This window comes from Theropithecus gelada, chromosome 6 (assembly GCF_003255815.1).
Source record: "Theropithecus gelada isolate Dixy chromosome 6, Tgel_1.0, whole genome shotgun sequence".
Lineage (NCBI taxonomy): Eukaryota > Metazoa > Chordata > Mammalia > Primates > Cercopithecidae > Theropithecus > Theropithecus gelada.
Window position 1 is genome coordinate 35,420,187 of NC_037673.1, and position 26,228 is coordinate 35,446,414.

At 39.1% G+C, this 26,228-nt stretch overlaps 1 protein-coding gene across 1 annotated transcript; it reads left to right on the forward strand.

The window, feature by feature from the left end:
• Positions 1-3,122: 3,122 nt before the first annotated feature.
• Positions 3,123-26,228, forward strand: IL7R (interleukin 7 receptor). Its single transcript, XM_025387668.1, has 9 exons — positions 3,123-3,514; positions 3,801-3,883; positions 7,699-7,837; positions 13,977-14,134; positions 17,728-17,885; positions 20,122-20,290; positions 21,082-21,175; positions 22,147-22,222; positions 22,617-26,228. The coding sequence occupies exons 2-9, from the start codon at positions 3,802-3,804 to the stop codon at positions 23,118-23,120; spliced, it is 1,380 nt and encodes a 459-aa protein (XP_025243453.1). The 5' UTR covers positions 3,123-3,514; position 3,801; the 3' UTR covers positions 23,121-26,228.

The window sequence follows — 26,228 nt, forward strand, 5'->3', positions numbered from 1 at the left end:
TAGGATCTCAATCTCACTGAAAGATCGGTTCTTTGAACTTGCTAGGACTCTACTGGTTGTATAGGAGTACCACAGAACTTATTGCAATCTGAAGATAAAAGAAAGTCTTTTTGTGTTTTGCCTGTTGGGCAAATGGCCTGAACAATCACGAAAAAGAAAGAAAGGGAAACTTGGCCAATTGGTATCGGGAGTTTTAACAAGGTTAATGTGTTCTGCTTGTGCATGAGAAAGAATCAAATGGCTGTCTTTTTTTTTTTTTTTTTTTTTGAGGCATAGTGCTGCTGTCACCCAGGCTAGAGTGCAATAGTGCAATCTCAGTTCACTGCGCAATCTCGGTTTACTTACTGCAGCCCTAAGTAGCTGGGACTACAGGTGGGCCCCACCATGCCTGGCTAAGTTTTCTATTTTCTGTAGAGTCAGAGTCTCACTATGTTTACCAGGGCTGGTCTTGAACTCCTGAGCTCAAGTGATCTGCCCACCTCAGCTTCCCAAGGTGTTGGGATTACAGGCATGAGCCACTGAACCCAGCTGGCTTTCCTTTTTAATGATTCACTACATCATACAAACTCATTAAACGAAAGGAAGACAATGTACAAAACAGAGATGAGAAAATGTAGCCATGAAAGGAAGTGATGGATGAAGAGGAGGAAAAGAAATACGTCCAAGCCAGTTGCCACGCCAAACTGCTTGCTTCTACCACAGCCCAATGCTTGCATCCTGATTTCACATTTGGAGGCTTGAGCGCCCCCAAATAGTCTTTCTCATCCTCTTCTTTCTGTGCTTGTCTCACAAAATTAATGACAAAGTAATACAGTAAATGTGTGTTACCTGGGGGATAGGGTGAGCTAGGTGGTTCTTCCTCAGCTTTTCTAAGTCTCCAAAGGACTAGCAAGACCTGAGTGAGGAAAGAGAGAAGGCACTGTTGTTCCCCAACAATCTCTAGAAGGACTGGTGATGCATGTCATTTTTCTTTGAGCTCCCCACACTTTAGGCTTCTCTCTAAGGTCTTTTCAGCATCTCCTGCCCCACCCAGAAAGTAAGCACCCCTGTGGAAATCCCCAGAACAAACCAGCACATGCTGTACCAAAATATTGTGTCTTGGCTTTGTTCTTTTACATCTTCACAACTAAAGGAAAGAGATACAATCAAAATGATAGTCCACTTAAATGATAAACAAGAGAATTTAAAGAGACATGACCCAGTTACTCACCCATGAAGTGACAATCTGTTAGCCGTTTAGGAGATCTGTGTTGGTAGGTAGATATAATTTGGGATTTTTCCTTGAACACTTGCTTAATTCATGGGAATTTATAATTATAGCTTTCTTGAACGGGTATTAAGCTCAGTGCACAAAATATACCAATTTTTGTGAATCAGGCTTACAATTTTCTAACCAAACTTTCAAAACAAGATTAGAAATGAGGACACAAATTATTATCAATGCACAAAATTTTCACTCTTTATTTGACTTGGAAACTGCTTTCAAATGCCCAGAGAAGGCCCTGAAAAATGGAGAAGATGGAATATGTCCCCTTCAGTTGGATTCTTGCTCCGAAGTATTCCTTGAGCCTATAATCCAAAGTGTGGCATTATAACTGGTGCAGACCGAGTGTCTTAACACTGAAAAGGAGAAGCCAGAGACTGGTACAAATGTCCCACCTCCTTTTTTTCTTACTTCATTATTGCCAGATAATTGTAATGATGGGACAAGCTAAATCACGTGTTTTTTTTGTTTGTTTTTTTTTGTTTTGAGACGGAGTCTCGCTCTGTAGCCCAGGCTGGAGTGCAGTGGCGCAATCTTGGCTCACTGCAAGCTCCGCCTCCCGGGTTCACGCCATTCTCCTGCCTCAGCCTCCTGAGCAGCTGAGACTACAGGCGCCCGCCACCAAGCCCGGCTAATTTTTTGTATTTTCAGTAGAGACGGGGTTTCACCGTGTTCGCCAGGATGGCCTCGATCTCCTGACCTCGTGATCCGCCTGCCTCGGCCTCCCACAGTGCTAGGATTACAGGCGTGAGCCACCGCGCCCGGCCAGTTACGCGTCTTTTAAAGTCTCTCCGATTTGTTTTGCACCTGGGGGGATGTTGCTTTTCTCCGCTAATTTTAGCCATTTCACAAGCCCATAGGTGCAATTCTACCTAATGACAGTGAATCCAACAGAAGTTCATAACTCTGATCACTTATTTCTCTGCACTCCTCACCTTATGATTGCAGTCTTATGGTGTCTTTCCAAAAGAGAGCCACTGTGAATCAAACATAGAGGTTTATGGCCTGAATCCAGGTTAGATTATTTTTTTCAAGAAAAAGAAAAAAAAAATCCAACAGTTACCAAGAAGCAGTCAGGCTTCACAAATACCACCACTTTAACCATGAGGCCATATTAAGAAGGTTTTTGACTGGCATATAGGTTTGGGTGAGTCTGAGTTGTCTGTGCCATGGTCTCAGACTTCTGCCCTGTATACCTAGGCAGTAATATAGTTCATGTGTACTATATGTACCTGAAAAGTAGTGGGGCAATCAAATTTTCACAAATAGAATCCTGTTTTACATACACTAAGAAAGGACCTACTTTATCCTTTAAACAAGAGGTCAGCAGACTTTTTCTACAAAGGGTCAGATAGTAAAGATTTTATACCTTTTGTACCATACAATCTCTAACCCATCTACTCAGCTCTGCCATTGTAGCATAAAAGCAGCTGTAGATGATACACAAATGGGTGAGGCTATATTCCAATGAAACATTATTTGCAAAAACAGGTGGTAGACTAAATTTGATCCCAAGGCTTACTTGGGGAAAAAAATGATCTTTTGAAAGAGAAAAAATAAATAAATAATTTTAAAAAAATTGATCCCTAGGTCATAGTTTGCCAACTTCTGCCTTACATTAAACAAATAATTCTTGAATGTCTACTATGATGCATAAGATATGAGTAAATACCAGGGATACACAGAGAACAAAAGAGAAAAACTGCTATTCTTGTGAAACTTGGAAGTTGGAGGTAAGCTATTTAAAATAGACCTACGATAAAGTACTTCATATAGTGCAGACTGTTTCTTTAAAGCAAAACTCACTCCAAACAACCAATTGATTCACTTCGTAAGTTTGAGTTTTTGTCTTCAGATTCTTTTAAAGTGGGCCCTTAGGCACGGTGGCTCACACCTGTAATCCTAGCACTTTGAGAGACTGAGACAGGCAGATCACTTGAGGTCAGGAGTTCGAGACAAGCCGGCCAACATGGCGAAACCCCGTCTCCATTGAAAATCCAAAAATTAGCCCAGCATGATGGCATTTAACTGTAGTCCCAGCTACTCAGGAGGCTGAGGCAGGAGAATTGCTTGAACCTGGGAGGTGGAGATTGCGGTGAGCCAAGATCATGCAGTTGTACCCCAGCCTGGGCAACAGAGCAAGACTCTGTCTCAAAAAAATAAAAATTAAAAAAATAAATAAAGTAGCCTCTAGCCTAAGATAGCTTGAGCCTAGGTGTGAATCTACTGCCTTACTTTAAAGTAAGCACAGTAAGTGTGGGGGCTGCAGGGAATATCCAGGAGGAACAATAATTTCAGAGGCTCTGTCTCTTCATGTCCTTTACCTCTGCTTACAGCAGCAATATTTTTACTCAGACTTCCTGTTTCTGGAACTTGCCTTCTTTTTTGCTGTGTTTATACTTCCCTTGTCTGTGGTTAGATAAGTATAAAGCCCTAGATCTAAGCTTCTCTGTCTTCCTCCCTCCCTCCCTTCCTCTTCCTCTCATTCATTTCATACACACTGGCTCACACATCTCTCTCTCTCTCTCTCTCTCAGAATGACAATTCTAGGTACAACTTTTGGCATGTTTTTTTCTTTACTTCAAGTCGTTTCTGGAGAAAGTGGCTATGCGCAAAATGGTGAGTCATTTCTTACTTTTCTTATGGATTTTGGATTATCTGTAGCATGGTTTCAGGCTACTCAGTTCCGTAACAGACCTGAGTCAGGCACTGGGTTGGAGTGGAGTTTGAGAATTTACTACATATTCAGTCATTTTTTTAGATGTTCTAACCACCATGACAGGGGGCAGGGGGTCAATACTATGGGTGGTTTATAAGACCTCAGAATTCTCAAGAAGGAATGCATTTCACTCCCAAGTGTAGATCTTAAATGTTGAATGATTCCTCTGCTCTTACAAAAGGAACACTCATGTAGATGCTATGACTGTGCTTGTAGGAAAATGTCCAAAGTCATTTTACTTTGTCAGGAGATCAAATTGGATTCATTTTGTTTGACTTTTTAAGAAATCCTGAAAGCATAACTTTCAGGATGAGATAATGTCTAGAAGCAATCAATAGCTTTGTCTGCATTGACCAGTGCTGTATCCTCAACACCCAAATCAGTGGCTAGAATATAGTAGACATCCAATAACTTTTGAAAGTGTTTGCAAAGTACTTTAGTTTTGAGAGATTTATGTGAGATTTTAAGTAAAGAACTGACTAGAGAAAGATCTAAATAAGTTTACTCATTGCAATACACTGAATTGCCTCTACACCAACAAATTGGCCATATGTAATGATTCTCTTTGGGATCTAAAAAACTTAGTACCGAGAAGCCAACCCTGCCCATATATAAACACATTGTAATTATAACAAAACTAGACAGAGGTGTCTAACAGCAGCAGGAGACATGTGGGAATTTAGACAATCAACTTGCTCCTGCAAATTAAGCCCTTTCACTTCAAGAGTTAAAGAGTATTTGCCTGTAGACAATATCAAACACATCAGCCTAATGACTCAGCTTATATATTTTGAGTCATGTAATTACGAAGGATGGAAATCCCTAGAATTTTCTCATTAAGGGAATTGTCAGAGAATTTGACATTTTTTACAGTGTATGACTCACTTTATGGGGGATGATCATTATTCTATGCTAAACATTGCCTTGGATTTCCACAAAGACTGATGTGTGGCAGGAAACATAAATCTTACTCTCTTTGGTGTCATCTATACTCACTATTTCACCATGGTGATCATACTATTTTTAAAATATATAAGAATTCTAGTTGAAAGCTGAGTTTTCACTTCAACTTTTTAAGTTTCAGATTTTTTAGAAGATGTATAATTACCCTATTCACATGATTACATCAAAATACTTCCCAGTTTGGGGTATAAGGAATTCACATTCAGTTGCTGCTTGTCGAAAGCTGTCAATTTTCTGATCATCACAAGGATGATCAAGAGAAGAAAGGTACACTTTTTAAAAATCCAAATCATTTACACTATTAATCAACTAACTCCATTTCAGTAGGAAGAAGTCTTCTAAATGACACTGGCTTGCCTATGATACATATTCCACAAAATTTAAATTTTTATGGATAAATATGTCTAGATACCTATTTAAATATGAATAATATTAATTATTGCGCATTTAAAGAATAATAGATTAACTCATTATTCAAAAGCTCCATGTAATTTCAAAACCATAGTGATTATAACACCTTCAATTGACAAACTTTTTAAAGAGAAGCTCAAATGTTTCATGTACATTTTCAGAATTAGAATTCTTATTTTACCTTTTCATTACTTATTTCTCAGAAAATATTATACTCATAGCTAATCTCTATTAAATCCTTACTGTGTTCTAAGCTGCCTCTTTGTATATATCCATCCAGTGATTGCTCATAGCATGAGTTTACGTATTAGAACACATGTTTTAGAGAAGTTGCCTACCTGACAGAGGACCACAGGTAGACTATAGACAGAATTTAAATGCACATCTGTCCAGCTCTGACACCACAGGTCTTAACCACTGTGTACATTAACTACTCTTAGCCAAGAATTTTTCAGCTCATGTCATGCAGAATATTCTCTTTGTAAAATGCCATCACATTTTATAAGTCATTGAAGGGAATTTTTCTGGGTTACAAAGGAACTCTGCCCAGTAATATCTACTGAAAAGTCAGCGAGCTGCTTCCTAAAACACAACCATTTTAGGTGCAGGAAACAGGGTATAAATGGCTCTTTGTATATTGTATGCTTTGCCAGACTGAGTGGAAGTGGGAGTCCTTTGTTTTGTGATGTGGGTGCCGGCATCTGCTAGAGTGTGCTGTCTCTATTGAACAATCGTGAAGACAAAGCTGGCCCACAGGATGTCTGAATCCAAATAATAATCTATGTTCTGTGTATAGGATTGGTGGAAGAGAAAATGTCAGGACAGTGTGAGGAGTGCCATGTAAAGTCAGAACCACTGCGTTTAGAAAGCTATCACTGCACAGGGAAGAAATCTAAGTCTACAAAATTAGTGGGCTGCCTCTCATTATTTCATGCTGTCATCAGAAGGAGGGCCATACCCTGCTGAAATTACATAAAGAGTTTTGCTGGTGGCAGAGCTGTGAGCTGGATGGATTCTGGGAATGGCCAGAAAGATAAATGCCTGTGGCTGTGAGCAGCGCCCACACCTATGGTCTAGCTAGGACTGTTTGAGATTTGTTGCTTTGACTGAACCAATCTGTCATTCAACTGGTTGGTCCATTCACAATCAGCTTTACTAACTTTCCCATTTTCCCTACTGAGTTATTTAAGTAAAGAAAGTGCTGTTCCAACAGCCCTTGGTCTCTGGGACACTCAACTGGGATTCGATTTTAGTATATTCTGTTTCCAGTGTAAAGCCTTGGAAGCATCTAATTTCTAGTACCAGTGAACCAAAAATACATGGACGCAGTCCTAGGCTCACACTTGAGCACTCTGAGAATGGCTTTGCTTGCTCTGGATTTTCTCAGGTCCCAGTGGTTGTGCACTTTCTGACATATTTATTCCAGCCTCACTTTGCTATCATGTAAAACATACATACAAAACGCAGATTTCATTATAGGGTCTACAACTCAGCTTAAGAAACCAAATACTATGTGTGACAGATTACACTTTCCAAAAGTAATAGCAAAAAAAAAAAAAAAGAAAATTTTTGGTTCCCCACTTTCTTCCAGAATCCTGCTAGAATCTATAAGATACTGTGTCTATAGAAGAATCTATAAGAGCAGAAGCAGTATGTACAACATTCACAGGAAGTTTTACCAAATCTGAGTCCTGCCAGATCTAATTTTTTTCCTAACCACATTTGTCTCAGTCAGTAGCTTAAGACAATGGAGATAATCAGTGCCACTTTTAGTTGGGATGCCTTTTTAGGCAAGAGAAAGTGACCTCTTAAAAAAGCAAAATTCTGACTGCAAGATAGCTATCATTGTCCTTCATTTAAGAAAAAAAAGATACTAGGGAGGGAATAAATTATGATTTGTAATAAAGTCAAAAGTGAGATTAGGTAGCATGGGGATAATGGAAATAAAGTGTCTCTTCTTTGAAATGTAGGGACAATCAATATAACAAATGTAGTAGAAGAAACTCCAGTTTAAATACAGAAAAAAAAATGTGTTCAGTGCCTCTGGTTCTTTAACTCAGAAATATTTGGAGGTTACTTACTCATTATGATGGATTTTTTTTTTTTTTGCATTGGAAAACTCTGTTAGCATTGAGCATTTTTGTTTTTTGTTTTTTGTTGGTTGGTTGGTTTTGAAGCATTTTCCTTGTCTTCACCCTTGGGCTTTCCTTCTTTAGATAATACATAATCCATTACTACTGCATGTCTGCCACAGAGTCTGCTATTTTATTAAGGTCATGCCATATTTCAAAAGGATGCATTTATTTGTTTCATTAACAGCTGCATGTTTGTTCCTCCCCAGGAGACTTGGAAGATGCAGAACTGGATGACTACTCATTCTCATGCTATAGCCAGTTGGAAGTGAATGGATCCCAGCACTCACTGACCTGTGCTTTTGAGGACCCAGATGTCAACACCACCAATCTGGAATTTGAAATATGGTGAGGGATGGTGGTTTTAATTGTTGCTTAGGCATCCTCTGTCTCTCTTTTCATGTGCTGTTTTTAATAGCTGCAAAAGAAAGAATATGTGGCCTAATTAACAAATGTTAACATCTAAGGAATTCCCAACAGCCTCCTGAAACTGCGTGTCCTTCACCAAAAACACTCATGCAAAGCTCCTCTCATGGTCCAACTTTCAGATCCTGAGGCTCATTCAAATGACACTTTGGATCTTGGGGATCCCACATCCCTCCCAACTTCATGTCAGAATTTAAAACCTGCATCTCCTTCAACATGCCTCACCAAAAATCTGTTTGCCCAACATGAGACAATCCAGTGTCTTCAAGTTGCATCTGAGAGTTAAACTGCGTTGTTTCCAATCCCAATACCAGTGCTTACTAGCTTTTTGACCAAGAGAAAGTTATGTGATATATCTATGCCTCAGTTTCCTCACCTGTAAAATGAGATAACCTGCCTCACAGGAAGGTTGTGATGGTTAAATAGTTTCATCATGTAAATCATTCCAAATAGCCAGTGAATAACGAGTAATGGGAAAGCAACATTAAATTATAATTCTGTGAATGTTGACCTAACTTCTACCATCTTGACACAATTTGACTTCAGATGATCCTCTCAATGTAAATTTTCCAAAAATCGACAGGAACAAGTTGGCATTTTTTTTCACAAGGTCTCACAGAAAAGGCAAAGAAAAAGAGTCTTTGATTTGAAAATTTACTGAAGGTCTCAGGGAACTTTATCTTCTCCTTCCAACATAAGTCATCTCTTGTTGCCAAGGGTTACTATCTCTGGTGATTTGAGACACTACTCTAACTTGAAATTCTGATGTGAGGCTATCTCCAAATTCGTATCCGAATGACCTAATTTTTACTTAGTGTCCTAGTGAGCAAAGTAAATCAAGATCCACCAGTAGTAATAGAAGGCTTCCTACATTCTGTAGACACTGAGACAATTCTCCACAGTCCATAGTCCAAACAAGCCCTGAATTCCTGTTTATGCTAATTTATGGGAGCTTCCTGTGTCTATTCATTGCAGCGCTTCCTGCTGCAGTCCTTAGATAAACACGCTCTTGGACTTGAGTAGTGTACTGTGTTCTCCGTCTGCCTCTGTTCACTTCCCTAACACATTTTCCAGGAATAAAATATGTCGAAAGAACCGGAACCAGTTCACTGTCCACAATCTAGGCTGGAAATGGATTGCACTAAAATAGCCGAACAACTCATTCAAACAATGCACTCATTTTCATGGGCAAATCACTCTCTCACACAGAGGTTTGACTTTGGCTTTTTGACTGGTGGGCTGAGTGTTCATCCTGGTTTCTCTCGGCCAAGCTGAGGTTGACCTTTCTGTTCACTTTCATTCACACCATATTTGACCACTTCCTTGCCCACTTGAACACACTTACCCTTTAACATGTCTTTTGATTTTTCCTGTCATATTGTAATTGTAATCTGTCCAGAGCCTCCTCTATTTGGGTTTTCCAATTGGATTCAGGTATTTCAGTTGGAAAGGGACTGCCTTAAGAAATATTTTCAGCAGAAAATATAAGTATGAGCTCTTTAATAGATTAACTCCTGGAGTTCAGAGCCCTTAAAAGGATGCCCAGTTTCACAAGACAGCCATACAGTCATCCTTGATTGTCCATTGCTCATTAATTTCATTCTCAAAAACATGGGAATGAGCTGAGAATACCATTTTAGATACCCCTTAAATTCCCAACAGTGCCAGAAACTTGCTACAGGTTGGGGCCTGTAATTGGATATTTCACACATACTTTCCTTACAAATATATTCTATATTCAAGGATTGAACTAAAAGTTTTGTCCTAGCTTCTCTAAAACCCATGTTTACCTAAAATTCAGAAATGGGACCCCACTCCCAGTCTCCCCTTCTAGATTTATTTATCAAATCGTGACATTGCCATCTTCAGATCTTTCCACCTGATGTTCATCCTAAGCTTATTCCCTGGTATCTGTCTACCTTACCCAAAAATTCAGTTTTTATTTTTATCCTGTTCCAAATGGGAAAGCCCATCTACCCCAACAAGGAACACAACTCCCTGGTAACTTTGAAACACACACACATACACGCATACTCTTTAAAGCCTAAACAATTGCATACCCTAAAAGATAGCAGTTAACAAAACTAACGATTTGGGAGAACAGTTTTAAGGAATGTCCCCAAAGTAATCAATATGTTTTGCCAGTTAATTAACTTAACATTTCTTCACCAATCTCTAGTTTTCATGACTGTAGGAGCTTAACCAGTCACTCAGACCACAATAAACCAAAGGTGAAAGATTCTGTACCTAAAGCTGGGCCACTCTCCCCTGTGTTTAACCTCCTGGCCAGCTCACCCGAAGCTAGACAAACACGCTCCTCTTTTTCTGCTGAGTCCAGGAGCCGTTCTCGAAAGGACTCATTTGAGCACATTTAGAGAAGAGTGTACACACATCCAGTTCACCAAGGAAAACCAACACACATTGTGGGTTGTAGGTAGTAAAAGGCCTTCCTAGAACACACTCCTTAGGATTTAAACAAAATTACATCTGGTTAATGGAAAGAATTCTTTCATATACGCACACTTACCCAGAGGAACTTTTTTCTGCCCAGATCTTCACTTCCAATTTGACCCAGTTATGCCTCTTTAGAGTTATTTGGCTGAGCTTAAAGAGCACATAGGAAAAACAAATTGGTAACTGTGTTTATCACAGAAGAGGAAAATTAAATTTAGGGTTAGGAAAGGAAAATAACCCTAGGATTTTACTTTTATTCTATCTTTACAATGAGAATATATACCTTTGTTACTTCTTTAATTTTTACATTATTTTTTATTTTTGTTTACTTTCTTGTTTGATTACAATGGATTTTAGGGGTAAAATTTATGTGTGGTAAAATGCACAAAACTTTAGTGAATTTTGAGAAATGTCTAGGACATGTAGCCATTCCAACAGTAAAGATATAGAACTTTTTTTTTTCCCTAGAAGGACGCTTCATGTTCCCTTCCAGTCAATCTTCATATCCCAGGAGCAATCATAATTCTCGATTTTATTACCCTTTGGTTTTTGCCTGTTTCTGATAGTTCTTATTAATAGAATACTCTTTATTCTTTTCTGTCTTCTTTCATTTAACACAGTGTTTGTGAGAGTTAGCCATGTTGATGTCCATCTCATAGCTCATCTTTTCAATTGCTGAATAGTAATTCCACTGTATGAATATACCACAAATTTTTAATTCTTTCTCCTCTTTATGAATATTTGTGTTTTTTCAAGTTTGAGACTATTCTTTTTTAGGTTGCTGTTCACATTCTTGGACAAATCAGTTTGTGAATATGTATTTTCATTTCTCTGGGGTATAAAACCTCAGAATGGAATTGCTGTGTCATAAAGTAAGAGGGTATCTAAGTTTATAGGAAACTGCCCAACAGTTTTTCAAAGTGGTTATACCATTCTACTCTCATCCCAGCAATGCATGAGAGCTACACATCATTTGCAACATTTGAGTTTGGGATAGTATCTCACTAGGCTTTTAATTTGTATTTCTCAAATAACAAATGTTGAACATCTTTTCATATACTTGGTCATTTGCATGTCTTCTTTGGGTTAGAATCTGTTAAAATCATTGAGTTATTTGTCCTTTTATTATTGCTGGATATGAGTTCTTTATATATTCTGTATACATTTCCTTTGTCAGATAGATGTATTGCATCTATTTTCTAGTCTGAAGTTTGCCATTTTATTTTCTTAACGGTGCATTTTAATAAGCAAGAGGTTTTTTTGTCTTGATGGAGTCTAATATATCATTCATTTTCTTTTATATGTAGTGCTTTTTGTATCCTTGCTAAGATACCTTTGCCTACCCCAAAATTGGGAAGATATTTTCTTATGTTTTCTTTTAAATATTCTACAATTTTAGCCTTCATATTTAGGTTAATATCCGACATATAATTAACCCTATATAACTATGTGGAAGTAGGGTTTATATTTTCTATACATTTACTCAGCTGTTTCAAAGAAATTTGAAAATGATGTGCTATGACTCCATTGAATTTATTGGGTGCCTGCATTTAAAAATCCATCAACATTATATGTGAGTCTATTTCTGAATTCTCTGTTCTTTCTATTGGTCAATTTATTTATCCTTATGCCAGTACTAAATTGTTTTGATTATTATAGCTTTATACTAAGTTTGAAGTCGGGTTTCTGAGGCTTCCATTTTCCAGTGTTGTTTTGGCTATCATGGGTTCCTTGTATTTCCACATAAATTTTAGAATCAGCTTGTCAATTTCTTAAAAAATTCTACTGAGATTTTGAGTAATATTATATAGGCCATTTTGGGGAAAATTTCATGTTGTCAATATTGAATTAGTTAGTCCATAAACATAGCTCTCTATTTATTTAGATTTCTTTTAAAACCTGTCAACAATGTTTTGTCGTTTCTAGTGCAAAGACCTTGAACATCTTTTATTTCTAAATATTTTATGTATTTATTTATATCATAAATTGAAATATCATTTTTAAATTTTATTTTCTAATTGTTTGATGCTAGCCTATAGACATATAAACTTACTTTTGTATAATAGCCTTGATAACTCACTTTATTCATTTCTGTAGTTGTATTGAATATTCTTTACCATTTTCCACGTGAATAAACACGTTGTCTGCAAATGCTGGAAGTATTTTTTCCTTCTTTCCAATCTGGATACATTTTATTTGTTTCTCTTGCCTTATGCATTGGCTAAAACCTCTTGAACATCACTGAATAGAAATGGTGAAAGTGGATATCCCGTCATGTCCTGGTCTTAGGGAAACAATTCGTGTTCACAATTTCAGCATTAAATATGATATTAACTATAGGCTTTTGTAAATGCTCTCTATCGGGTTGAGGAAGTAACTTTCTATTTCTTATTTGCTGTGAGTTTTTAATATGAATAGATGCATTCATGTTACTAAGTTATGCTTTGAATGCATCAGTTGACTATAACCAGGTTATTTATGTCTTCTAGTCTATTAATGTGGCAAATTATACTGATTAATTTTTGAATGTTTAACCTGCTTTGGTTTCCTGAGATATGCCCTACTTTGTCATTATGTATTAAAATTAGTGTGTTAGTATTTTCTGGTAAAATTTTGCTTATACATTTTGAGGGATATTTGTCTATCAGCTTCTTTTCTGTAATATTTTGGCCAGGTTTGGGTACAAGGATTAAGCTAGCTTCAAAAAATAGATTGACAAGGGTCATTCCTCCTCTAGTTTCCAAAAGAATTTGTGTCAGATTGGCACTATTTCTTTCCTTATACATTTGATATAATTTACCAGAATATAACCATCAGGCATAGAGTTTTCTTTGTGGGAAAGTTTACTGATAATAAGTTTAATTTCTTTGAGAGAAATATAACTCTTGAAATATTCCATTTCTATGTGGGTCAGATTTACTAATTTGTGTTTATGAAAACATTTTCATTACACCTAAGTTATTATATACATTAAAATAACATTTAAAATTTCCTTATTGTACCTTTAACATCTGCATGTTCTATAGTGATATCTCCTCTTACATTCCACATATTAGTAATTTATATCTTTTGTTTTCTTAACCGGTCTTGTTAGGGTTTATCAGCCAAAATTACCTATGAAAATCCCTTACGTTACCCATTAAGTATATGTGATATTATGTATATAACCCTTTATACTATGTTATCATTTTCTTTAACTCATTTTTAATCAATATTTTTACGGCTCTTATTTCTCACATATATTCCTACGGAACAGCAAAAAAAAAAAAAAAAAAAGCAATTACCTTTTTACCTGAACAAAGCATTTGTGTTTCAATGATCAATTATAAAAAATACAGAAATTTCCTATAATTTTATAAACATGTTTTGACTATTTCAGGCTCAATTGCATCTAATTATAAGTAAATCATCACTAAGTATCATAGCAGCAGAAAGCCATATGATTTTAATTCATTATCTCTCATTCCTGAACATGCCTCCACTCACCCACCCACATACCTATGAACAGAGTTAAAGTCTAACATACATCAATGTGCGTATGATACTATTCCATTGTATACAGGAACTCCTACCTGAATCAAGACATATCCCCTTTTTATTCCTACAGTGGGGCCCTCGTGGAGGTAAAGTGCCTGAGTTTCAGGAAACTACAAGAGATATATTTCATTGAGACAAAGAAATTCTTACTGATTGGAAAGAGCAATATATGTGTGAAGGTTGGAGGAAAGAGTCTAACCTGCAAAAAAATAGACCTAACCACTATAGGTAAGAAGTTGTATATAAGGGTATGGTTGTCATTTTGGGGATACCTGAAAACATTGTGTCTGGACATTCTGTAGGTTAAAAGTAGACAAGTAGTGGAAACAATTGGCAATAGACAATAGCTAATTCCCTACTGCAAATTTTTTTAATAAATGAAAATTTTGAAATTTATACTTTCCTGCCATGAAAGAATTCTGAGAATCTTCAAACCCACCTGTGAAAGAGAGTGTTTGTGCAAATCTACGTGACGTGTCTAACTGGAGCTGGGTTTCTTGTCATCCATCCACAGGTGTCCTTTCCTTCCTTACCTGTTCTTTCTTTCCTCACCTGTCCTTCTCCTGAATTCCTTGTGGTATTCTCCCCAAATCCCCAAATAAGTTTAGCTAACTTGTCAAGTTATTTTTAAAAGTATATATGCCTTCTCTATTAGTCAGAGTTTTCTAGAAAAAAAAAAGGGGAATCAATAGGAGAATAGATAGATAGATGATAGATAGATAGATAGATAGATAGACAGACAGATAATTGACAGGAGAGATTTCTATTAAGAAACTGACTTTTGTAGTTGTGGGAACTGGCAATTGCAAAAATCCATAAGGCAAGCCAGTAGATTAGAAATGCAGGAAAGAGTGCAGTACTGAGTCTAAATTCCGCAGGGCAAGAAACTCAAGCAGATTTTCTGTATTGTACTCTTGAGACAGACTTCCTTCTTCTTCAAGGAACCTCAGTCTTTGCTCTAGAGGCCTTCTACTGATGGGGTGATACCCACCACATCATGGAAGGCAATCTACTTTATTCAAAGTCTACTGATTTAAATGTTAACCATGTCTAAAAAAATACCTTTAGCATTCCCTATTCGCACCCACTACAGCACTCAAAAAGAAAATTAAAGGTAAGAGAGCAATACTCATTAAAGACAGGAAAGAGTGAGAAACCTAGCTCAGCTTTGTCTCAGTTTTGTTTCACTAAGATGATAAAATAGAGAGTTAAAGCAGAAGTTCCATGTGTGAACAATTAACTTGTGAAAAAGCAAATGTAGTAGAAAAGAGACATTAGGCAGATGGCTGTGCATGTTGGCCACACAGAAGCAGTGTTGGCCATGACAAGTGTGGGTCCTGATTAGTGGCAAAGGACCAGGCATGACAACAACAGGGTATATCTGAGGTTATGAAAAAGTTGGGTTCTGATCATTTGGAGATGAGGCCTCTATGGATAGAGCACCATATCTAAAGTTTCACCATTTACATTGCAAATATACATTCACTTCTCTGAGAGTGAGCAGAGAAGGCAGAGGTTCTGGAGCATCAGGGGAGAGCCCATTCTTACAAAACTCCACACCAGCATGCAAGCATTTACATGCACATAAGCACTAACAACATACCAAGAGTCTCCAGGTGACACCTGCCACCTCCAAATCCCCATATCCCACATGCTTAATGCACTTACAGTCTCCATGCCCCAGAAGACTGTAAATCTGACATGCCTCATCCGAACGGCAATGGGGAGAGGTACGGTACACACACTGCTGATAGCACAGGTCCCTTTGGAAGGGGTGGTGTGAGTCCCTTCGGGCTATAGAAAGCACCCCTGGACAAGCAGGATGAGAGGTGGTGGAGGCATGTCTCACAGTAGCATCTCCTAGGTCCTAATGGGACACTTCATTAATGGAACTACCATTTAAGTGAAATTAAACTGGATGCTTCTGATTGAGCCCCAGAGCTAGCGCTCCCCTGCCACCACCTGCACCCTCACTTCCCCTTGTTTGGGTGTCTCCCAACCCAGTAAGGCTGAAGAGGGAAGCTTCCTGCCTTTCCACTTCTCTGGGCAGAGTAGATTGATATGATTGTTCAGATTGTACAAGGATGTATTCCCTCTAAAATATTGCTTGACGAATGAGACCCTTTTTCTAATTTGCTCAAAGAAATCATTTGGGCTTGAGGCAGAACTGTCCAGAGGGCACCAGGACCAGCCATTGTGATATGTAACAAGGTAGAGAAACAAAAGCTAAATGAAGAAGTGTGAGCCTCAGAATCAAAGAAATGAATTTGAATCCCTTTAAACCATTTTACAGGGACCTGAACACAATTAACTTCTCTGAAATTCAGTTTCCTTATCAATATGCTGGTGATAAGTGACTGTTGTTTGAAGACAGCATAAGCAAAGCATGCAGTACTTAGGAGATGTGTTCTTCCTTTAATTCCTCTATTATTAAAAGATGGGCACGGGGCAGGGGCTTCAGCTCAGAAGGCCTTGTTGAGAATGGAATGGAGGGCAGGAACCGGGGAGAGGGGCAAAAGCATTGCCAGCATTCTCTGTTGGGCTGTTGTCCACCCACTGCCTTTCCTCCTGCTTCCCTCTAGGTCCAGGGCATCTTTCCTTTTGATAAACTTCCCTTTTATAACGGATCCAAGGGTGAAAAATGAAGTCACTGCTTTTTTTTCAGTACCTCGAAGGCAAAGCAGCAGAAACAGGCAGTCACCACTATGAACAAGTGACTACAACAAGAACTGGGCCAAACTCTGCATTTTATTGGGCTGGCAGGCAGCTCTAAATCCCAGCTCACACTCTACTGAGTGAAAGTTTGATGAACCCACATCCTCTTGTGAACAACTGCGCCCGAGATCAGTCATGCAAAAAGTAGCACCCCCATCCCCAGACAGCTAACTTCCCAGGCTGTGATCAATGAGCAGCCAAGAGGCCAGGACAGGGAAGTCTCAGGACCTTTCTAGGAAATCAATACCTTTCTCTGGGTTTGTTCTACCTGAAGTAATACTGATCTCCCTCCAACAGCTTAGCATGTGTGGAGTATTTGATTCTAACAGCAACTCTGCAAGGCAGGAAGGCAGTAGGAGGAAGCCCAAGAGGAATTAAGACATTCCTTCAGCATTAAGTCAGTGAGACTGACAGAGGGGACCCCCTGAGGCCACTCTGGAAGGTCTTAGCCAGGGCCAGGATGCAGACCCTTCATGTCACTGTAGCTGAGATGAGGTGCAAGGTTCACAGCATATAACCTAATTTTATTACAAGAATGAAGACTCAGAGTTTAAATACTCCTGCTTTGGGGCTCATTAGTAACAAGTTCTCCAATATTCAAAAGCAAAGAGGATGTGTTTTAGTGTAAAATTAACACAAGCTGCTGTAACAAATAAGCCCCCAAACATATGATATCTCAAACACCGTAAGTTTATTTCTCACTCACATCAGAGTCAAAATGGATGTTTCTAACCTGCAACTGGGGCTTCTCCAAGCAGTATTCAGGGCACTTTCCATCCTGTGGCTCCACCGTCTGTAATGCAGGACTCCAAGTAGTGGAAGAGGGCACAGCCGAGGAGTCACATATGGGTGTGTGTCTGGGCCAGGATGGAAGTGGGTGTGCATTTCTTCTGCCCACCTCATTCACAAGGCCACACCCCACTGCAAGGGAGGCTGGAGAATGTGGACTGGATTTAAACCCAAGAAGAAGAAATGGTTTTCTGAATAGTTGGCCATTTACTGACACAAAAAGCATCAAAGTGATTTGCAGAGGGGATGAATTTTAAATACTATAATTATTTCCTTGGCTGCCCTTTAGACAGAATTTGTTTCTTTTTCTTTTCCAGTTAAACCTGAGGCTCCTTTTGACCTAAGTGTCATCTATCGTGAAGGAGCCAATGACTTTGTGGTGACATTTAATACATCACACTTGCAAAAGAAGTATGTAAAAGTTTTAATGCACGATGTAGCTTACCGCCAGGAAAAGGATGAAAACAAATGGATGGTATGTAGTTCATCTACGTTAATAAAATAAAAACTTATTCATGTTTTCTATTTTGTTGGCCTACTGGTGCATTTCTCCTGGGAGGACCCAACAATTTTGCTTTCAAAACCTACCTTCTACTGAAAGAAGCTCCCAATATTGGCCCCACAAAAACCTGGATCTTCCCTGGTGCATACTCTTCTAGCTCTGGATATTTTTTCTGCTCTAATTTTGGTCTTCAGAATGTTTCTACATTAGTGAGATGGATAACAATAAAGATTGAGGCCAAATTAATCCTCTGTATTCAGGGGCCTCAAAAAGTATCATGTTTAGTGCCGCTTTCATAGGCAAATCTGGCAAAAATGTTTATCTGGTTATGATCACCAAGTCATAGCCACATTCTGGCTTATGGGATTCATGGGACCAGCATGAGGTAAGGAAGAGAGGCATAATGTTTGTCTTTGCTTTGTTTTTATTTTAAAGCCCAAGGTCTTTGTTTTTGAAGTAACAGCTTAATTTTTCTTCATAATCAGGAGGGTTACTTAGATGCTCTCTTCATGATTTGTTGAGGTTGGAATGATTTGGCAGTCCCTGAAATTTATTTTGGGGAGGAGGTGGCAGAAGAGTGGAGTGTATCAGGTTATGAGAGTTCTCTTAACCCACCAGCCTAACTTTTGTTCTTTCTGCACCTCAGAGACGAAGAGGAGAGATGATGATTTCTCTTTCTCAAGGCCTTCTTATTCTTGCTGTCCTCTTTTTTCCGGCCAAGATTGGCCTTGTTTGTTTGCAGTAAGATGCAAGATGCCACTTGCATAAATGTAACACCTGCCCCAAACCACCTGCTCCCTCCTTCTACTTACCCACCCCACCCTTGATCCTGCCATCTTTCATTATTCATCTGAAAATTGCACCAATAGAAAAGCAACTTAGTGGAGAAAGGAAGGATTATGAATAAATGCTTCCAGGACAATTAGTTAACTAAAAAAAAAAAATTTTTTTTTTTTTTTTTGAGACAAAATCTTGCTCGGTCATCCAGGCTGGAGTGCAATGGCGCAATCTTGGCTCGTTGCAATCTCTGCCTCCCAGGTTCAAGCAATTCTCTTGTCTCAGCCTCCCAAGTACCTGGGATTACAGGCACCCACCATCATGACTGGCTAATTTTTGTATTTTTGTAGAGCTGGGGTTTCACCATGTTGGCCAGACTGGTCTTGAACTCCTCACTTCAGGTGATCCACCCACCTTGGCCTCCCAAAGTGCTGGGGATTACAGGCATAAGCCGCCACGCCAGCCAAAATTTTTTTTAATTAAAAAAAATTATGATAAATGCTTAGCTGCCTTCATATAATAACAACAAAATAACAGATGATTTAAGGAAATTATATAAAAGTGAAACTCTAAACAAACTAGAAAAAATATAGCCAAATGTTTACATAATCTTGACATGAAGAAGAACATTCTAAGCATCAAAGCTGTAGAAGGAAGGAAAGGATTGAGACATGTGACTACATAAAATGTAGAGGCTTATATATGTCAACACACATAATAATCAAAAATCAAAAATGCAAATTTAAAAGTAGGCTTAAATTGCCACATAAACAGCTGATAGATGGTTAGTATCATTAATAGATAACAAACTCTTATAATTCATTTAAAAAATCACAATAGAAAAAGGAGCAAAAAATTTGGGAAAAAATCTCATGAAATATGGAATAAATTCAATAAATACATGAAATGAACTAATTATCAAATAAATACAGATATAATAACAATGGACTACTTTTTATCTATCAAATTTATAGAGTTTTTTTATCTTAAAGTTAATACACTGTGTGGGGGAGGCTTTTGTCTCTATATCACTATTCACAATGTAAAATGGCATCTTTCTGGAGAGAAATGATTCTTGCTCACTAACCTAACCTAACCTTTCTTCTCCCTTTCATATGCGAAAGCATAGAGAGAAAAGAAGAAGATATTGAAGTGTGGAAAGGGAGAGCCTGGGCAGTGCCTAACTCACCTGAATAAGACCCATCATTTCACTCTCCTCCTAGACCACTCACAACATCCTTTATAAGCTCAGATTCTGTCCCTAATTTTGCTGTTGACTCCTTTACATATCAGAGCTCCTTATTCTAACAAATATGAGACAACCTTGAGAGAATGCTTATGGGACTAAAGGAATCCCACTTGAAATGATGTGGGAGATTTAGACAACACCTCTTTTCCCATCCTAAGAATGTAACTGCCCTCTACTCTCTAGCATGTGAATTTATCCAGCACAAAGCTGACACTCCTGCAGAGAAACCTCCAACCTGAAGCAATGTATGAGATTAAAGTTCGATCCATCCCTGATCACTATTTTAAAGGCTTCTGGAGTGAATGGAGTCCAAGTTACTACTTCAGAACTCCAGAGATCAACAATAGCCCAGGTAAGGAATGGTGGTAGAGTTTTTGTTCCCCCAGAGTGCTTTGCATGTCAAAGTGTGGGAGCAAGTGAGAGGAAGATTGTTGAAACTAACCTGCAAAATAGGACACCCCTGGAGGACATTCTTACACTTTGTTTGGAGAATGACTTGCCTGCTGTCTTTGCCCCTTTTGTAAAGAACAAGGAAGCAGAGGGAGCGGGGTCCTTATTACCTGAGAATTAGTACAGGCCGTCTGTGTTCCTGGAAGCTGCCATACATTTTGAACAAAATCCCCACCCACTACCTCCAGTTAACCAATCTAGCCTGGGACCCCAATGGTTGCAGTCTTTAAGGCCCCTCTAAGAAGCACCTTTATTGGTGTCAGGTATGTGGACAGGTGTGGCTGTCCTTTTCCAGAAGGATGAAGATGTCCTTGGGACTGGAACTGAGAATGCCTAGGAACTGAGACATCCCCTCCCTAGAATTTGCAACAGGGGTGAACATCTCTTTCATCATCTCCTGCTCTGGCTTCTTTCCATTGGTAGAAAGTTAAGAAGGGAAGAGAACATTGGTACCTTTGATGCTAGATCACGTTTACATTTCAAGTGGCAGATGCTCTAGGCCTGGTCACCCAAGTCAATGCCTTTTAAACCAAACTCCCTCTGTAAAGCTGTCACATCTTTCTGTTAACTCAAAAGCAACTTTCAGGAAGTAGTAAGTCGGCCCACATTACTAAGTAAATGCAAAGCATCCTGAAACCCTACCCCCACTGCATGGCTACTGAATGCTCACTACGATCTATTCTTGCTTTCCAGGGGAGATGGATCCTATCTTACTAACCATCAGCATTTTGAGTTTTTTCTCTGTGGCTCTGTTGGTCATCTTGGCCTGTGTGTTATGGAAAAAAAGGTGACCTTCTTCAACTAATAAAAAGGGTGATTGTGTGGGATCACAGACAGTCAGAGCTTGAGTCCCATTTATTGATGAGAAAACCACAAAGGGGATTAAGGCATTTCACAAATTTAGTGCCCAATATCCCTACCTATCCTCAGTGAATTTCCACAGTTAATTTCATAAGAGGCAAAAATGTATAAACTGGACATTAGGCAAACCCTGTCCCCAAAGTAAGAATTCTGTAATGCAATGTTTCCCAAGCTTTTCTTCCAGTATCTCCTAAAGGTTGCAGAAGCCATCATTCATGGCAAATGCACAATGCACTTGAAGTCTTGACTTTAAACATATAAATTCATGGGATTTTGTATTCTAATCCATGCTAAGGCTATGTTTGTTTCATCATAAAAATGATGTTTTAAACAGGCACTTGTTAAGTTACTTACTATACTAGGAGAATGCCCTTGGCAGAAGGCTATATATTCCCAGGATTACAAATACCTTAATTTGAAAAGTACTGCCTTGAAAGTACTAAGCAATTTCCCTGGGTAACTTGAAAAATATTCCCCCACTTCCACCAAAATCAGCTGCCAGAGTTGCTGTCAGTAAAGGGAAGGAATAAAAAGACAACACTTAAATTGGAAGTAAACAACGGGGTCGAATTGTACTTCCATAGCTCCACCAAAACTACCTCCTTGCAAGCCTTGGTGTTCCTTCCCTCTAGGGCTTTTTCCCAGAGGTATATTATTGTCATGTCTTATTCACGGAATGGATTGATAGCAGTGGTCTCTGGTCCAACCCCTCCTTGAATTGATAGGGCACCGAGGCCCACAGAAAACCAGTCCCTTGACCATGGTCACCCACCTAATTGTGATAGAGCCAAGACTAGAAATCTATTCTTCTGATTCCAGGCTTAGAGTAAGTGGGAAGACTCAGTGTGCCTGTGCCCTCTGCCATTCACTTCATCTATCAATGTTCTCTGATTTCAGAATTAAGCCTATTGTATGGCCCAGTCTCCCTGATCATAAGAAGACTCTGGAACATCTTTGTAAGAAACCAAGAAAGGTGAGTGCTTTTGGTGCTTAAAAAGTATTGTGTTGGCAACATCCCGGTGGCCAAGAATGATATTCCAGGACAAGGAACAATTGAACCTCACCTTTTGGTATTTGATGCATCCTGTAACTAGGGTCCCTCCTAAGACCCTAGCTGCAGTAGGGAACTGAAATAAGATACACATCTCAGAACTTCTGGGCTCCTTGGGGCTGGAGGTCACACCAGTGGTCACTTCAAGTCTTGAAGTGTCTCAGAAGTTCCAGAAGCAAAGAGTCCATTGAGGAATATGCAGGCAATTCTGTGACATTCCCTGTCAGAAAACTCTTTAGACCTACTCTGGAACTGAACATTTGGTGGTGTGTCTCTCTGGTGCCATCTTAATGCCTTTTCTGCTTTTTCCATGCAGAATTTAAATGTGAGTTTCAATCCTGAAAGTTTCCTGGACTGCCAGATTCATAGGGTGGATGACATTCAAGCTAGAGATGAAGTGGAAGGTTTTCTGCAAGATATGTTTCCTCAGCAACTAGAAGAATCTAAGAAGCAGAGGCTTGGAGGGGATGTGCAGAGCCCCAGCGGCCCATCTGAGGATGTGGTCATCACCCCAGAAAGTTTTGAAAGAGATTCATCCCTCAGATGCCTGGCTGGGAATGTCAGTGCATGTGATGCCCCTATACTCTCCTCTTCCAGGTCCCTAGACTGCAGGGAGAGTGGCAAGAATGGGCTTCATGTGTACCAGGACCTCCTGCTTAGCCTTGGGACTACAAACAGCACCCTGCCCCCTCCATTCTCTCTCCAATCCGGAATCCTGACATTGAACCCAGTTGCTCAAGGGCAGCCCATTCTTACTTCGCTGGGATCAAATCAAGAAGAAGCGTATGTCACCATGTCCAGCTTCTACCAAAACCAGTGAAGTGTAAGAAACCCAGACTGAACTTACCGTGAGTGACAAAGATGATTTAAAGGGGAAGCCTAGAGTTCCTACTCTCCCTCACAGCAAAGATAAGACAAAATTAGCAAAACCCCACTACACAGTCTGCAGGATTCTGAAGCATTGCTTTGACCACTCTTCCTGAGTTCAGTGGCACTCAACATGAGGCAAGAGCATCCTGCTTCTACCATGTGGATTTGGTCACAAGGTTTAAGGTGACTAAATGATTCAGCTGTTTTTTTTTTTTAAGAGGAAATAATGAAAGAGTAAAGAAAATGAATGAGGAGTGAGGAAGGCAGGAAGAGAGCATGAGGGAAAAGAAAGAAAGGAAAATAAAAAATTATAGTTGCCATTATTAGGATTTAATATATATCCAGCGCTTTGCAAGTGCTCTGTGCACCTTGTCTCACTCCATCCTGACAATAATACTGGGAGGTGTGTGCAATTACTATGACTACTCACTTTTTTATAGATCATTAAGTTCAGAACTAAGGAGTTAAGTAACTTGTCCAAGTTGTTCACACAGTGAAGGGTGGGGCCAAGATATGATGGCTGGGAGTCTAATTGCAGTTCCCTGAGCCATGTGCCTTTCTGTTCACTGAGGAATGCCCCATTCTTGAGTGCCAGGTCTCACTAGTAACAGGGTGTGCTTAGATAATTTATGATCCAAACTGAGTCACTTTGGAAAGTGAAAGGGGAACTTACATATAATCCCTCCAGGACAATGAGCAGAAACTAGGACTTCCCCCAGACAAGTGTGAACATACATATGGTCGCTTAAATTAAAATGATTATAAGAAAGAAAGAGGGGGAGAAATGGTCTTGTGGATGTGAAGTCCCATGACCAGCCATGTCAAGAGAAGGTAAAGAAGGCAAGAAAAAGCCATGAAGCCCATTTGATTTCATTTTTCTGAAAATAAGCTCAAGAGGGAATAAATTAGAAACTCACAATTTCTCCTGTTTGTTACCAAGACTGTGATTCTTTTGCTGCTACCACCCAACCACATCCATCCATGATCTCAGAGGAACATGTCGCTGACCCTGGACACGGGTACGTTTGATGAGTGAGAGGAGGCATGACCCCTCCCACGTGTATAGACACTACCCCAACCTAAATTCATCCCCAAATTGTCCCAAGTTCTCCAACAATAGATGCTGCCACAAACTTCAGGGAAAAAGAGTCACAAGTACATGCAATGAGTGAACTGACTGTGGCTACATTCTTGAAGATACACGGAAGAGACATATTAATGCTTGATATTTATCATCTTACCTTTCTTGGTCTAGATTGACTTACAATGACTAGCTCAAAGTCAAGGCAACTCAGTAATGTCAGCTCAGGGAAGTGCAGCAAACCCCTCTCCCACAGACCTCCAAACCCTGGCTGTTCACAGAACCACAAAGGGCAGATGCTGCACAGAAAACTAGAGAAGGGGTCATAGGCTTAGGGTTTTGTTTGAGATTTGTTGTTATTTTTTTCTGTTTTGAATTTTCTTCTTTGTTCTGTTTTTACTTTATTTAGGGGGACTAGGTGTTTCTGATATTTTAGTTTTCTTGTTTGTTTTGTTTTGTGTTGTCTGTGAATGGGGTTTTAACTGCGGATGAATGGACCTTATCTGTTGGCTTAAAGGACTGGTAAAATCAGACCATCTTATTCTTCAGGTGAATGTTTTACTTTCTGAAGTGCCCTCCTCTGCACCAGCAGTAATAAATACAATGCCATAATCCCTTAGGTTTGCCTAGTGCCTTTACAATTTTCAAAGCACTTCCATAAGCATTCCTTCCACCTCCTTGGTAGACATTTATGGAAAGCCTGCTACGTGTCAATCATAGTGTTAGGCACAGGGGACCTAAAGACAAACAAAAGGATGGCATTCTGCCTCATAAATTACAAAACCTAATGAAAATGACAACTTGGTAAACAAATTATTGTTATATTATAAAATGCTATAAAAGAGGCATATTGAAAGTGCCCTGTTGGAGACAGGGCAAATGCCACAAAAACGATGTAAATTTCCATGGAGGAAAAGTAGAATCTGCCTAGTTTGTAGGCAGCAGAAGACATTTTTCATCAGTGGGCAGGTGTTCCTTTTGTAGAAATGGGAGTCAAATCTCAAATAGGAGGCTCCACAAAATCTCATGCCAAACCTAGGTCTCTGATACCTTATTCACAGAGGTTCTTTGAAGTATTTATTGTTACTTTCTTTGACTTACGGGAAAATTGGGGCACAAGAAGACAGGTAAACTACCCAACCTCACACGTTAAGTCAGAACTGGGAGCCGTAATTTTGTATCCTTGGTATAAATAGACAATCTCTCGAAGAAATGAAGAGATGACCATAGAGAAATGTCGAGATATCTCCAGCTCTAAAATCCTTTGTCTCAATGTTGTTTGGCATATGTTTCATTGGAATTTAGTGTCTGAGCATCTGTCTGTTACTATAGTATTTAAAATGCATGTGCTATAATCATATAATCATAACTGCTGTTAATTCTTGATTACATACCTAGGGACAATGTGTAATGTAAGATTACTAATTGATTCTGCCCAATCTCCTTTCAGATTTTATTAAGAAAAAAAATAAACCTCCTGATCAGAGACAATGTATTAATCAGAAGTGTAAACTGCCAGTTCTACATAGCATGAAATGAAAAGACAACTAATTTGGTCCAACAACCATGTCTGGGTCTAGGGCACCCTGGCTTATTCGGCTGATTTCCTACCAGCCTTTGCCTCTTCCTTCAGACAGTGGTTTCCATGGGAATTTGCTTCAGAAAAGCCAAGTATGGGCTGTTTCAGAGGTGCATACCTGTGTTTTCTTAGCTCTTCTAGGGGGGCTACAAGACTTGGAACGGGTCAGGAAGAATATGTGGTAGAGCTCCTGGAAATGATGCAGATCAGGAGGCATTTTTGTCAGCTCCATGGTTTATTGTTGGGATTATTCTTTAAAATACCCATTGTTCACTACAGTGAAGATCTCTGATTTGACCATGTATTATCCACATGCATTACAAACATTTCGCAGAGCTGCTTACTATATAAGTGTACAATGTATGTAACTGTCTCATATTTAATTAAATGCTATGGAA

Coding starts and splice junctions, on each gene's coding strand:
- IL7R (XM_025387668.1), top strand. CDS start 3,802: ATGACAATTCTAGGTACAACTTTTGGCATGTTTTTTTCTTTACTTCAA. Junction 14,135..17,727: donor AATAGACCTAACCACTATAG/GTAAGAAGTTGT, acceptor TTTCTTTTCCAG/TTAAACCTGAGGCTCCTTTT. Junction 22,223..22,616: donor TTTGTAAGAAACCAAGAAAG/GTGAGTGCTTTT, acceptor TTTTCCATGCAG/AATTTAAATGTGAGTTTCAA.